At 27.9% G+C, this 12,546-nt stretch overlaps 1 protein-coding gene across 1 annotated transcript; it reads right to left on the bottom strand.

Moving 5' to 3' along the window:
* Positions 1-328: 328 nt before the first annotated feature.
* On the bottom strand, positions 329-7,114 carry LOC107625623 (protein NRT1/ PTR FAMILY 5.6). The gene is made up of 4 exons (XM_016328306.3): positions 6,722-7,114; positions 2,787-3,004; positions 1,814-2,370; positions 329-1,180 (listed from the first exon to the last, which is right to left on the bottom strand). The coding sequence occupies exons 1-4, from the start codon at positions 6,864-6,866 to the stop codon at positions 373-375; spliced, it is 1,728 nt and encodes a 575-aa protein (XP_016183792.1). The 5' UTR covers positions 6,867-7,114; the 3' UTR covers positions 329-372.
* Between the last annotated feature and the right edge of the window lie 5,432 nt (positions 7,115-12,546).

A 12,546-nucleotide genomic window follows, 5' to 3' on the forward strand; every position in this document is an offset into this window, starting at 1 on the left:
CCTTTAGGTTACTTTCCAAAATCGTAACTATAAACCCTTTTAGGCCACTTTTTTTAAAAAACCGTGACCATAGAGTATCTGTGTAGTAATCGATTGGATAATCAGATTATTCGAACTCGTAAACACCCGTAGTTTACTCTATTATTTAATATAATAGGTGTAGGTGTTGAACATTATAACTTATATACAGGACAACATCATCAATTATTTATATCTATTTATATCTAACTAATTCACATAATCATAATAAAAAGAATACATATGGTTCCTTAAAGAAACAGAGAAGGGGGAGAGGAGAAGGGGGGGGGGTTTAGAGAAACAAAGAATATTGAAGTAATAATTCAAATCAAAGTATCAAAGCATTATCCTTAATTACACCACCACCTTTTGAACATTCTTATAGGAATATTGTCTAGCAAAGAAGACAAAGAGAAACAAATTCAATGTGCTCATAACCGCCAACATCCAGTAGAATTTGTCCAAGCGACTATTGTTCAAGTCCTTACCAAACCAACTCTTTCCAATCTTGCTTGTCACATGGTCAACAATTGTAATGATCAAACTACTAAGAAAACTTCCAGCTCCAATCACACTAAGATAAAGTGCTATCCCTAAGCTTCTCATTGAATCCGGAACTTGGTCATAGAAATATTCTTGCAACCCTACAAGTGTAAAACCGTCACCAAAACCAATAATTAGAAATTGTGGAACCAACCAAGACACATTCATTTTAAGGTGAACCATTTTAAGTCTCTTTCTTTCAACCAATGCTGCTACCACCATTGAAATGATTGAAAAGAGCATTCCGGTACCGATCCTCTGAAGGATGTTCATTCCTCTTTCGTTTGCCGTCAGCTTTTTTAGCGACGGTACAAGGATCCGGTCATAAACTGCGACGGAAAGTATCATTCCGGTGGCGGTAAGGGCGAAAATTGAAGCTGGAGGGATCTCAAAGTTATTGCTTATTTTTCTATCCATGATTGCACCTTGTTTGATAAAGAAAGTGGTTGTTTGTGCCATGCATATTCCAAATGGTAAAGTGAATACCCAAATAGGTATCATGTTGATAATAAGCTTCACCTCTTCAACCTTGGTTACAGTAGCAAGCTTCCAAGGACTCTGTTTCTTTGCTATGTTTCCATCATCATCACTTTCAAGCATAGCTGCCTTGTCAAGAAATCTGAAATACATGCATACTAATATTTTAATTATTATAAATTATAGATGAGGAATAATTTAACATGCTCAAAATACTTCTAAACATCTTAGATAATAAATGCAGTAAAAGATTAGATACGTTCAATGTTTCTACCGAATCAACATGTTCTTTTTCTTTTATGAAAGAGAAAAATGAAAGTGATGTTATTAGTTAAAAAATTGTTGATCATCTGGACTACATTATCTATAACAAGTGGTATTAAAAGAGAAATAATTAATATATGAAATATACTATATGGGAAATAAAATTTTAACACCAACAAAAGATAATAAATAATTCTAGTTAATAGTTAAAATGGTCCATTAAAAATTACCTGTTCATCAATTCGGTCGTCAAAAAATTAAATGTTTTGAATTAGTTCTTGAAAGATGCAATATTAAATCATATTAGTCCTTTTGCTAATTAGACGATGACGTGTCTCAAAATATTTATATCACGTATCATCGTCTAACTTATAAAAGGACGACCAATTTAATTCACAGTAGCATCTTTCCGACACTAATTCAAAACTGGTGTACACTTGATCTTTTAGAAAAAAATTTGACTATTAACCCTAATTAATTCTTAGTTATATTATACTAGTACCATACATACTTGAGTTTCTCTGTGTGGCATAGAAATCTTCCATTGCAACTCTGAAAATTAGAAGCTTCATATAGTTCACTAGGATTGGAAGGATATGGAAGCTTTCTTTTGGAAATGGCTGCAACTAGAACTTGAAACATTGGTGTCAAGGGGCTCCCACTTGGTACCCTATAACGATAAGATTTTCTTCCCAACAAGAATATGATCAATGAAAAGGCCATAACCCCTATGAGGATGATATCAGCAACTCCCCAATTAACATGATCTTGTACATAAACAATTAGGGTTACTCCTAGAATGAGTCCACTACAAACACCACAACTCCACCAATTAAAGAATGACATTTTCTTCCTCCTTTCAGAAACATGATCATCATCAAATTGATCAGCTCCAAAGCTTTGTAAAGAAGGTTTATGCCCTCCAGTTCCAAAGGATATTAAGTACATGGCTATGAAGAACACTACTTCATGTACCCTCCTAGCTTTGGTGCATGTGTTATTAATGTTATGATGATCACATGGCCTTAATGCTGGCAAGAACCATGATAGAGAAAGAAGAACCAAACCCTGTATTTTCATAAGAAACTAATGATAGCTGTTTTTAGATTTGTGTAAATTTTGTATATTTTTTTATCATAAAAATTTTGATATAATAATGCTACAAAATTATTTGTCCCAAAATCTTAAACTAATAAAAAGATGTATATGAATAAATATATCTCTAACAACACTAATTAAGCTAACATGCATGTGTATAATCAAACAATATAAGAGAGACAAATGCAATACTTAAAAACAGAGGAGTAACATTTGTAATATTCAAAGACTTCAGGGGAAGACTCTTTAATTTTCTCAATTTAAATGATTAATAATATCTTGGATTAATGTGATAATTAACGAAACAAAACTCGCTTATACTTCAATAGAGGAATCTTAGAACTTTTTGAGTATACCTAATTAATGTTCTAGTTCTTTTCAATTACCATGAGATAAACAATGGATGATATAATGATAGTAATGTAGCGACTGAAATATGCATCAGCAATGAATCCTCCCAACAACGGCATCAATGTGGTGACACCAATCCAATAGTTCACATTTTTAGCTGCCATTTTTAGATCTTGATGAATAATCTTTGTAAGATAAAGGACCAAGCTGGTTGCTACTCCAAAGTAGCTTAACCTCTCACTAAATTCAAACACTGCAAACGAACAAGGATAAAATTAAGTGTTACATGGGTACCAATAACGGTATAAATATATAGGAAACATTTCAAGTATACTGGAGAGTACTGGTGCACCATTTATTCTAACCGTTGATCTGAATTATAAAAAATATATAATATATATTAATTAAAATCAATGGTTAAAATAACTGGTGCACCGATACTCTCGGTGCACTTGAAATGTTTCCAAATATATAATATCTATATATACACCGGATATACAAGCATGTAGATTAACTACAAAAAATGAACAAAAAGGTACGGTTTACTATTATAATGAAAAAGTAACTAAATAAAAAGCATAATTTCAATAATGTTTAAGCAAACGCAATAATAATAATAATAATAATAATAATAATAATAATAATAATACATCTACCCGTTTAACATGATAAAAAAGATAAATTACTTAAATAAACTAATTGAGGGTAAAAATTATCAAATTGTTCTAAATAAAAAAGATAATATTTTTGTTTTTTTATTTTTTTATACGAGTGAATACTTAATTCGGTCTTTGATAATTTATTTGAAAAAAATATCAGATTTTCAAACAAAAAAATGTATTTTTTTTTATTTTTGATATTTAATTTTTTGAGATTGGTTAATTTTTTTGTCAATAATCTCTTTTCAAAACATATTTATATGACATGTTAATTACTAATATATTTTTTATTTAATTTTTATAAATAAAAATAATTTAAAAATTACTAATATTTCTTAGTTTTATACAATAAATTTAGCTAATTTAGCTAATGTATTTAAAAAAGGTATACTAAACGGCCCAACAAAAAAGAATTTATTAATCCTAATTGGTTCTTAATGGATAAATTAATAGTTTAAGATGGCATATTGGCTTATTCTGTTAATACAAAGAGAAAATATTGACAGAGAAGCTAATCAGTCTCATAAAAGTAAAAATTAGAAATCGAAAACGATTTTTTTTTTGTTAAAAACCTTGTTGTCTTTTGAAATAATTGTCAAGAGTCATTTAAGATTTTTCTCTTTTTATATAAATCAGGAGTTTATTATAAGTTTTTAAAAAAAATTATATAAAACCATATAAATACCACAATTCATGCACTGATAGTGTGCAGTGGCCAAATTCTTCTTTTGAGCATAAATTATGGTATCAACCTGAGTTTTATGTCAAGAAAGAGTAAAATATCAGAGATTCTCATGATTTATGTGTACGAAACTAAAAACAAAAGAAAAACCCATGATTTACGTTAAAAAAAAAAATTATGTTGGAGAGTGAAATTAGCAATAATACATTTATCTAATATTCACTAATTATACAAGTATGAAATTAATAACAGTATATTTATCTAACATTCACTGATTATACAAATATAAAATTAGTAATAATATATTTATTTAAATTTTTAATTTAAAAAATATGAATACGTTAATTGAAAAAAAAATATAAGTATGTTCATTTAAAATTTTTAATTTAAAAAACACTATTACATTAATTTAAAATAATACAAATATATTTATTTAAAATTTTAATTTAAAAAAATACAAATACATCAATTTAAACTAATACAAGTATATTTATTTAAAAATATAGAATTGCTTATGTGGCAGAAAATATAAATAAAGAGGTTAAAAATATAAAAAAAAAATTTATTACTGTCTTGACTATAATAAATATCATGATAATATAAATTTTTATGCAGAAAAAACTTGTATAATTATGTTTGATTTTTAAGAGTATTAGAATTATTTTTAAATAAAAATATATAAATAAACATATTTATATTAGTTTAAATTAACGGTATTTTTTAAATTAAAAATTTTAGATAAACATATTTGTATTATTTTATTTTTAATTTAAAAAAAAAAATCTTTCTAACAAGCTAGCCCACACCAAAAAACGGAGCGAGATGCACTTTAGGTTCGCATATTAACCTGCCGTCCTAAGAATGACAAATTAGGTAGAAAAAGGTCAAGTGGTTTAGCAAGGACTTGTAATCTCTTATAAAAATTTTATTATGTTAATAGGTTAGGTCAAGATTTATTAATTAATTTTATTGGCCTGTTAAATTTATATGGATCTATTAATACATAATTATATATATAAATACTTTTTTTATTATTAATAAAATTATAAGATATTTTAAATTTATTATATTTAATTATAAATAATTTTATATATTTTAAATATTTTAAAATTTAAAATTTTTTATAAATATTAAATATGACATATTATATATAAATATATTTATTAAAAAATAAATTTTTTTAAATAATATTTTTATTTTTATAAAAAAAAATTATCAGACTTTTTAATAAGTTTTAGGTCAAATCAGATTGAATAACAAGCCAAATTCAAATCAATTGATTACATAACAAGCCTCACTTGTTAAGATCAAAATCTGGCTTGACCTAACTTATTTCCACTCGTATGTGTGTGGCGAGACAAAATTAGAAATAAAAATGTGCAAGAAAAAAACACATAAATGTTTTACATAAAACACGCAATAATTTAAGGATACACGTACTATTCTTGAAGAGAAACTTAGTAAGAAAAAAAATACAAAAATTCAATCACAATAAACATATCTTTTTAATGAGAAATAAACGAAAAAACACAGAATTTTTTGAAGAAAAAAAAAGGAAGAAAAGACAATTTTAGTGTAATGTAATTAAAATTTATGTATTTTTCAAAAAAATATATATTATTTTTTGTTATTTAACTAAAAATTGCACAATTAAAAACAATTTATGTGTTATATGATTAAAAATTGTGTGTTGTTTAGTTGTTGGTGTTCAAATCCAAACTGATCCAAATTAAACCGCTCATCCAATCCAATCCAAACCGAAAATCGATTAAAACCGCACTAATTCGGATTTGATTGGATTCTATTTTTCGCAAACCGCTTGATCGGATTCGGATCGGATTTCGGATCTAATTTTCATAACCGATCCAATCCAATCCAAATCGCACAATGTACTATAATATTATTATTTTATTATTATATTTACAATTATACTTATAAGATGTTCAATTTTTTATATATTTTTATATTATTTATGTATTATTATTTAATAAATATTTTATGTTCAAAATGTTATTTATTTATTTATTTTAACTAATCTATAATTTTATTTCTATTGTTATGTTATTGTTGGCTTTTTAAGATATTGTTGAGACTTGTTATGTCATTGTTGATTATTTAAAATTTGATGTTGAGACTTGTTATATATATTTAATTTTTTTAATTTATAAAACCGCAAATCCAATCAAATCCAAACCGCTTGAAATTGGATCGGATCGGATCGAATTTTTTTAAAAATAGCATCCAATCTAAACCGCACCGCAAGTAAAATTAGTGTTCAAATCGGGTGAATTTTTTATTCAAAACCGATCAAAACCGCACCGCGAACACCCCTGCTCATGGAAGTATTGGCTTAAGATGTTCATAAACCTACGGAGGACGGAGCCATGCATAAATTAGAATCAGCTTAGTTCGGAAGCTCCTCCATCTTTCTATTTCAAAATTGAATACATAAATGTTTGGAAAAGAAAACAACTTAACCCATTAATCCATGGAATTTCAAAATTTCCACAAAAAGAAGGAAAAAAAAAAGGCAGAGATAACTACAATCAAAATAAACAGATAAAGCAGTTTAGTTAACGATAAGGAAGTTTTAGTTTAACCAAAAAGAAGTGTTGTCGTTATTACTTACCAATAATGAAGAGAGAAGTTTTCCAAGAACCAGTTGAATCTCGGAGTGGAACTCGTCCCTTATAATCAACTGAAGAATCATGAACCCATTTCATCTCATTATTTTCAATCTCTGCAGTTTTTGCATCAATTCTGTTCTTCTCCATGCGGCTAAGGTTGTGCTGTAGTAGAAATTCACTAGCTTCAATTACCTTGCTTAATTATTAATTAGTGGAGCTACACAAATAATTAACTATACTCTATACATGAGAAGTGAGAACCTCCTTATATAGAGCTGAGAGAGGATAATCATATGTTAGAGGAAGATATTATTCACTAAGGAAAATTTTCTGTCTCAATCACATAATTAAAGGCAATCGTTTTTGAACTTTTCTTTCTTTCTAAAAGATATACTAAAAAAGAAATAGAGAGAAAAGCAGAGGTTGGACCTTATGGCAATTAATTAAAGTTATTATACAATATTAACACGATAATATTAGAGAAATAAAAAATAATTAATCCAAAAATAATTTAAATTTATTTCATTGAATATTTATTTATTACAGAGTATATTAAATAAAGTTAAAAATAATAAATTTTAACATTTTTAGCTAATTTTTTTATTATTAAATATTGATGATGTTGATATATCAAAGGAAGATATTTGTACTAATGAAAATCGTTTTGTCTGAAACACACAAGGGCAATCATTTTTTTCCTTTAGAAAGGAAAAAAAAGTGAAAGAAAGAAAAGCTAATGAAAGTTATTATACCAATTTGTTGACAATTTGCCAAGTTTTGTTTAAAAATACAAGAAATTAAGCTGATATTTCTCAATTCTAAAAGTTAATTCCAAGGTAAAAGTTGTTTTATATTTATAAAAAAATTTGAATCTTTATTTTTAGATAATGTGAAACTTTAATACACCCTCTCATGTTTAGCACTGGGCCAGAACTTCAAGCGCTAAATTTGATGACCCCGACTTGTGTAACGATTCTACAATCAAGCCAAATTTTATACTATATAATATATAAATTAGTGATCATAACTAAAATTCAAAAGTTAGCATAACACATAAAATTATAAATGGTATCAAGCCTTAACCATGAAATCCAATACAAGTGGTAGTTGTTTAAACTGTTTAAACATCATATTTCATTTTTCATTTTTTTGAATGGTGCGAATAAAACAATTTTTTTGGTAACCATCTTATTAAGTCTCGCATTATCTACAATTGAAAATTTGATAGTCCTTATAAATATAGGTAATCTTTACTTCTTGAGCTAATTTTAGCTTAAATTAAGTCCACTTATTTTTTTTATATAGTATCAAAGCAAAAATTAAAAAAAAAAGTGTGAAACAATTCTTATCTATTAACTAAAAGACTGAACAGGAATTAAAGCTAGCTCAACAAAGACTTGAAGAGCAATATTTAATGGTTAAAAAAACTTTCAAGTATATTAATATTATGATATTTTAGTAATTTTTAATCGTTAATTTTAATTATAAAAAAATATATATAATTAATTAAGATTCAAGATTAAAATTTACTGAAATACCAATATACCAATATATTTAAAAGTTTTTTTAATGGTTATAAGGTGGCTACTAACAATTATAATTACAGTGTGATACCATAAGAAAAATTCTAACTAGACATTTCTCTTAAGGGTTAAGAGTATATGTTAAGAACTTAAGATTATTATTTATATTTTTATTTTATTTTTTTTCGAATAATAAAATAAGACATTGAAAATTTAAATATTGTAATTTTTTTTATATGAAAATTTTTTTAATTGATAATCTTAATATGTGAAGAGCCCATGTTAATTAATTCTTAAATAATTAAGTCAAAAGCTAATTCAAAAGATTAGGGTCACCTCAATATCACTTTGGTTTCTAGAAAAAGTTTGAAAATTTTATAGTAATTAAACCTAAAGTGCTTGAAATTGGGTCGTGTAATTCATGACTCTCAACACTAGCAAGACAAACTCTGTTTTAAGTTGGTCCGTCATTGTAAAAATGTTTTACATATGTATAATTATATAATATATTATATAAATAAAAATAATTATTTTTCACACTTACTATATCAATGATGTCAATAATAATTAAAAAAACAAATTTGATAAAAAATAGTCATGTCATGTTAATGTTTTAATTTACACAATAAAAAACTCATCATAAATATTAAGTAAACAAGTTATTTTTATAATTAAATTTAACTAAGTTTTTTTTTCTTTTTTTTAATGTATCTTTTTTTCTTACACTAATTTTTATTATGTTAATAAATTATTGAACTAACTTAATTGAAGTTATTAGTTACTAAAATAATTTAATCATATAACATTATCGAAAATTAAACATTTAATCAGGATCTATTTTCTTTTGGAGTGTCAAAATGGTAATTATAGGTACATGTGGATCGGAGCTTCAGTAATATATATATATATATATATATATATGGTATTTATATGGTATTTAAGAATTAATTTGGATTAATTGTGTGGCTAACAAGTATCAAGAATTCAAATTTTATTTTGTATACACGATTAATTTGTTGAGTAGTGATGATATATTCATAAATAGAATTTAAATTCATAATAAATTAATTCTTAATCAGTTGAAATAGAAGATAATGTTAAAAAAAAAAAAAAAAAGAAATGTTGCGCATTTCCACTTAATAAGCACGTCTTCATCACACCCTTCCATAGATCATGTTATCTAACATCCAATTATGACTATATCCTATGTTTATGTGTGGCAATAATTGACGATCCTCTTTGAATGTTTAGTTATATATATTAATCAAACTTTCACTAATGAATCAAGCATATGTAACTTTTTTGCGTTACTCATTATGTGAATTAGATTAACTGGGAGAAAGCAGCATATATGTGTCGACATTTGATTGATATTCCACAACCTAATCCAAATATGCTAAAACAAAAAAATTAAAAATTATGACCAGAGTTTTAAGGTGCGATCTTTCAAAAGTGCATCAAATCTAGCAACAATGTATTCGGTAATGACACAGATACCTTGATGATGATTAAATAAAATAAGAAAGCACTAAAACAGTTGCATATAGTTGGGGAGAAAGGAGAGCAGGTAAGGACGAATTAAAAGTGATCATCGACAAAGGGAGGTGGTCAGGTGGACCATTAGAGGGAAAAGTTGGTATACTAATGCAGTCACACCTGCATGTTTAACAAAAATTTGGTGTGATAGACATTGGTCGTGAGTAAATAATCAAATTAGTATCTAAAAGATTATTTATTTTTTTAAATTAATTTTTAAAAGATTTTTTTAATTAAATTTATCTTTTAAAATTTTAAATTAGTTATATTAGTTTTTTTGTTACTTTTTGTTATTAATAATATCAAAATTTGTTAATATAACACGTTAAATGATACCACAATATACTCCTAAGAATTTTAATTGACTATTTGTGAAAATTAGTAAAATTAATTTTAGAAAATAAATAAATAAATAAATAATAACTAAATAAAATGAAAGGTAATAAACAATCTTAGTTTATAACCTTATGATTTTAATGGTTGAAAAAGAGAAGAATTATATACCTCTAATTGATGGATGGTTCATATTGAAGAGACTCACCTATAAATTGAGTTTTTCTTTAATTCATTTTAATAAAGTCATCCAGATAGAATAACATAATATTTCTTTGAGTAGTTTTCTTCTATATATATAGAGAGAAATGTGTTCTCCTTTTGTCAAGAGAGAGTGTTATTGTAGTCTCCTTGTGATAGAGAGAAGTTGTAATTCTCAAAGAAAGTTATTCAATTGTTTCCATATTTTATACAAATTTCTAATTTTTCATCTTTATATTTTTCTGTGTCATTTGTCTGGTACCTAACAGTGGTATCAGAGCCAAAAGTTGCTGATTAATATAATTTTTTTTCCGCTGTGAGTTACCATCTAAAAAAAATGACAGCAAAGTATGAAATTCTAAAATTCAGTGGGAGTAATTTTTTCATATGGAAATTGAAAATAAAAGCCATTATGAGAAAAGACAATTGCGTGACAGTAATTGAAAGTAGACCCACTAGAATTACAGATGAAAAATGGAAGGAGATGGACAACAATGCTGTTGCAAACATACACTTGGCACTAGCTGATTCAGTTTTATCAAGTGTAGCAGAGAAAAAGACAGCAAAGGAAATTTGGGATGCTCTCACCAAATTATATGAAGTCAAGTCACTTCACAACAAGATATTCTTGAAGAGAAGACTTTATACTCTTCGAATGAGTGAATCCACATCGACAACGGATCACATCAACAATCTAAATACACTATTTTCCCAACTCTTATCGTTGGAATATACCATAGCGGAAAACGAACGTGCAGAGCTCTTACTTCAAAGTCTACCAGATTCATATTATCAGCTTATCATTAACTTAACTAATAATGTTTTGACTAATTATCTTTCTTTTGATGACATGGCTGCTGCGGTTCTTGAAGAAGAATCTAAGCGCAAGAATAAGGAAGATATATTAGAAAGCTCAAAACAAGCAGAGGCTTTGTTGATGACAAGAGGGAGATCAATGGAGCATGGTTTCAGTGGGAGTCAAAGTAGACCAAAGTCACAAAGTAAGAAGCAGGTCAAATGCTACAATTGTGGAAAGAGAGGGCACTTCAAGAAAGATTGTTGGAATAAGAAGAGTATAGAGAAGATTCCAGAAGGATCAAGTTATCAAGGATGTGTTGCAAGCACCTCTGATGATGGAAAAATCCTGTATGGCGAAGCAACAATTGGTTCTAAAGGTAGAAAATAACTCACTGATGTTTGGATTGTTGATTCAGGAGCAACATGGCACATGACTCCTCATCGTGATTGGTTTTGTACATATGAACCTGTCTCGGAAGGATCGGTGTTTATGGAAACGATCATGCCTTAGAAATTGTTGGAATGGGTACTGTCAAAATAAAAATGTTTGATGGTTCTATTCGTTCACTTCAAGGGGTAAGACACGTAAAAGGCTTGAAGAAGAATTTGTTGTCGATTGGGCAATTGGATGAACTTGGCTGCAAGACCCATATTGAAGGTGGGATCTTAAAAGTTGTTAAAGGAACTCTTGTGGTAATAAAAGCAGAAAAGATTGCAACAAATCTATACATGCTTGTGGGAGATACTTTGCAAGAGGCAGAGGCATCAGTTGCTTCAACAAGCCAAGAAGAAATGACGATGATATGGCATTGCAAACTAGGCCACATGTCAGAACGAGGCTTGAAGATTCTTGTAGAACGTAATCTCATTCCCGGGCTCAAATCGGTAAACTTACCGTTTTGTAAGCACTGCGTTACAAGCAAACAACATAGATTGACGTTTGGTAGATCAACTGCTCGGAGCAAGCACATATTGGAGTTGATTCATTCTGATGTGTGAGAATCGCCGGAGATGTCCCTAGGAGGAGCAAAATATCTTGTATCATTTATTGATGATTACTCTAGGAGGCTATGGATGTACCCGATCAAGAAGAAGTCAGACGTGTTTGCGATGTTCAAAGAGTTCAAAGCAAAGTTAGAAATTGAATCTGGAAAGAAGATCAAGTGTTTAAGGACAGATAATGGAGGAGAATATGTCGATGGTGATTTTCTAACATTTTGCAAGCAAGCAGTTATTCAACGGCAATTCACAGTTGCATACACGCCTCAGCAAAATGGTGTAACAGAGCGAATGAATAGGACTCTCCTAGAAAGAGCACGAGCTATGTTACAAACTGAAGGTTTAGCTAAGTCTTTTTGGGCAGAAGCTGTTAAAACCGCCTATTATGTGATAAATCGGTCACCATCAACTGCAATTGGGTTGAAGACACCAATGGA

This window comes from Arachis ipaensis, chromosome B2 (assembly GCF_059453495.1).
Source record: "Arachis ipaensis isolate K30076 ecotype BB chromosome B2, ASM5945349v1, whole genome shotgun sequence".
Classification (NCBI taxonomy): domain Eukaryota; kingdom Viridiplantae; phylum Streptophyta; class Magnoliopsida; order Fabales; family Fabaceae; genus Arachis; species Arachis ipaensis.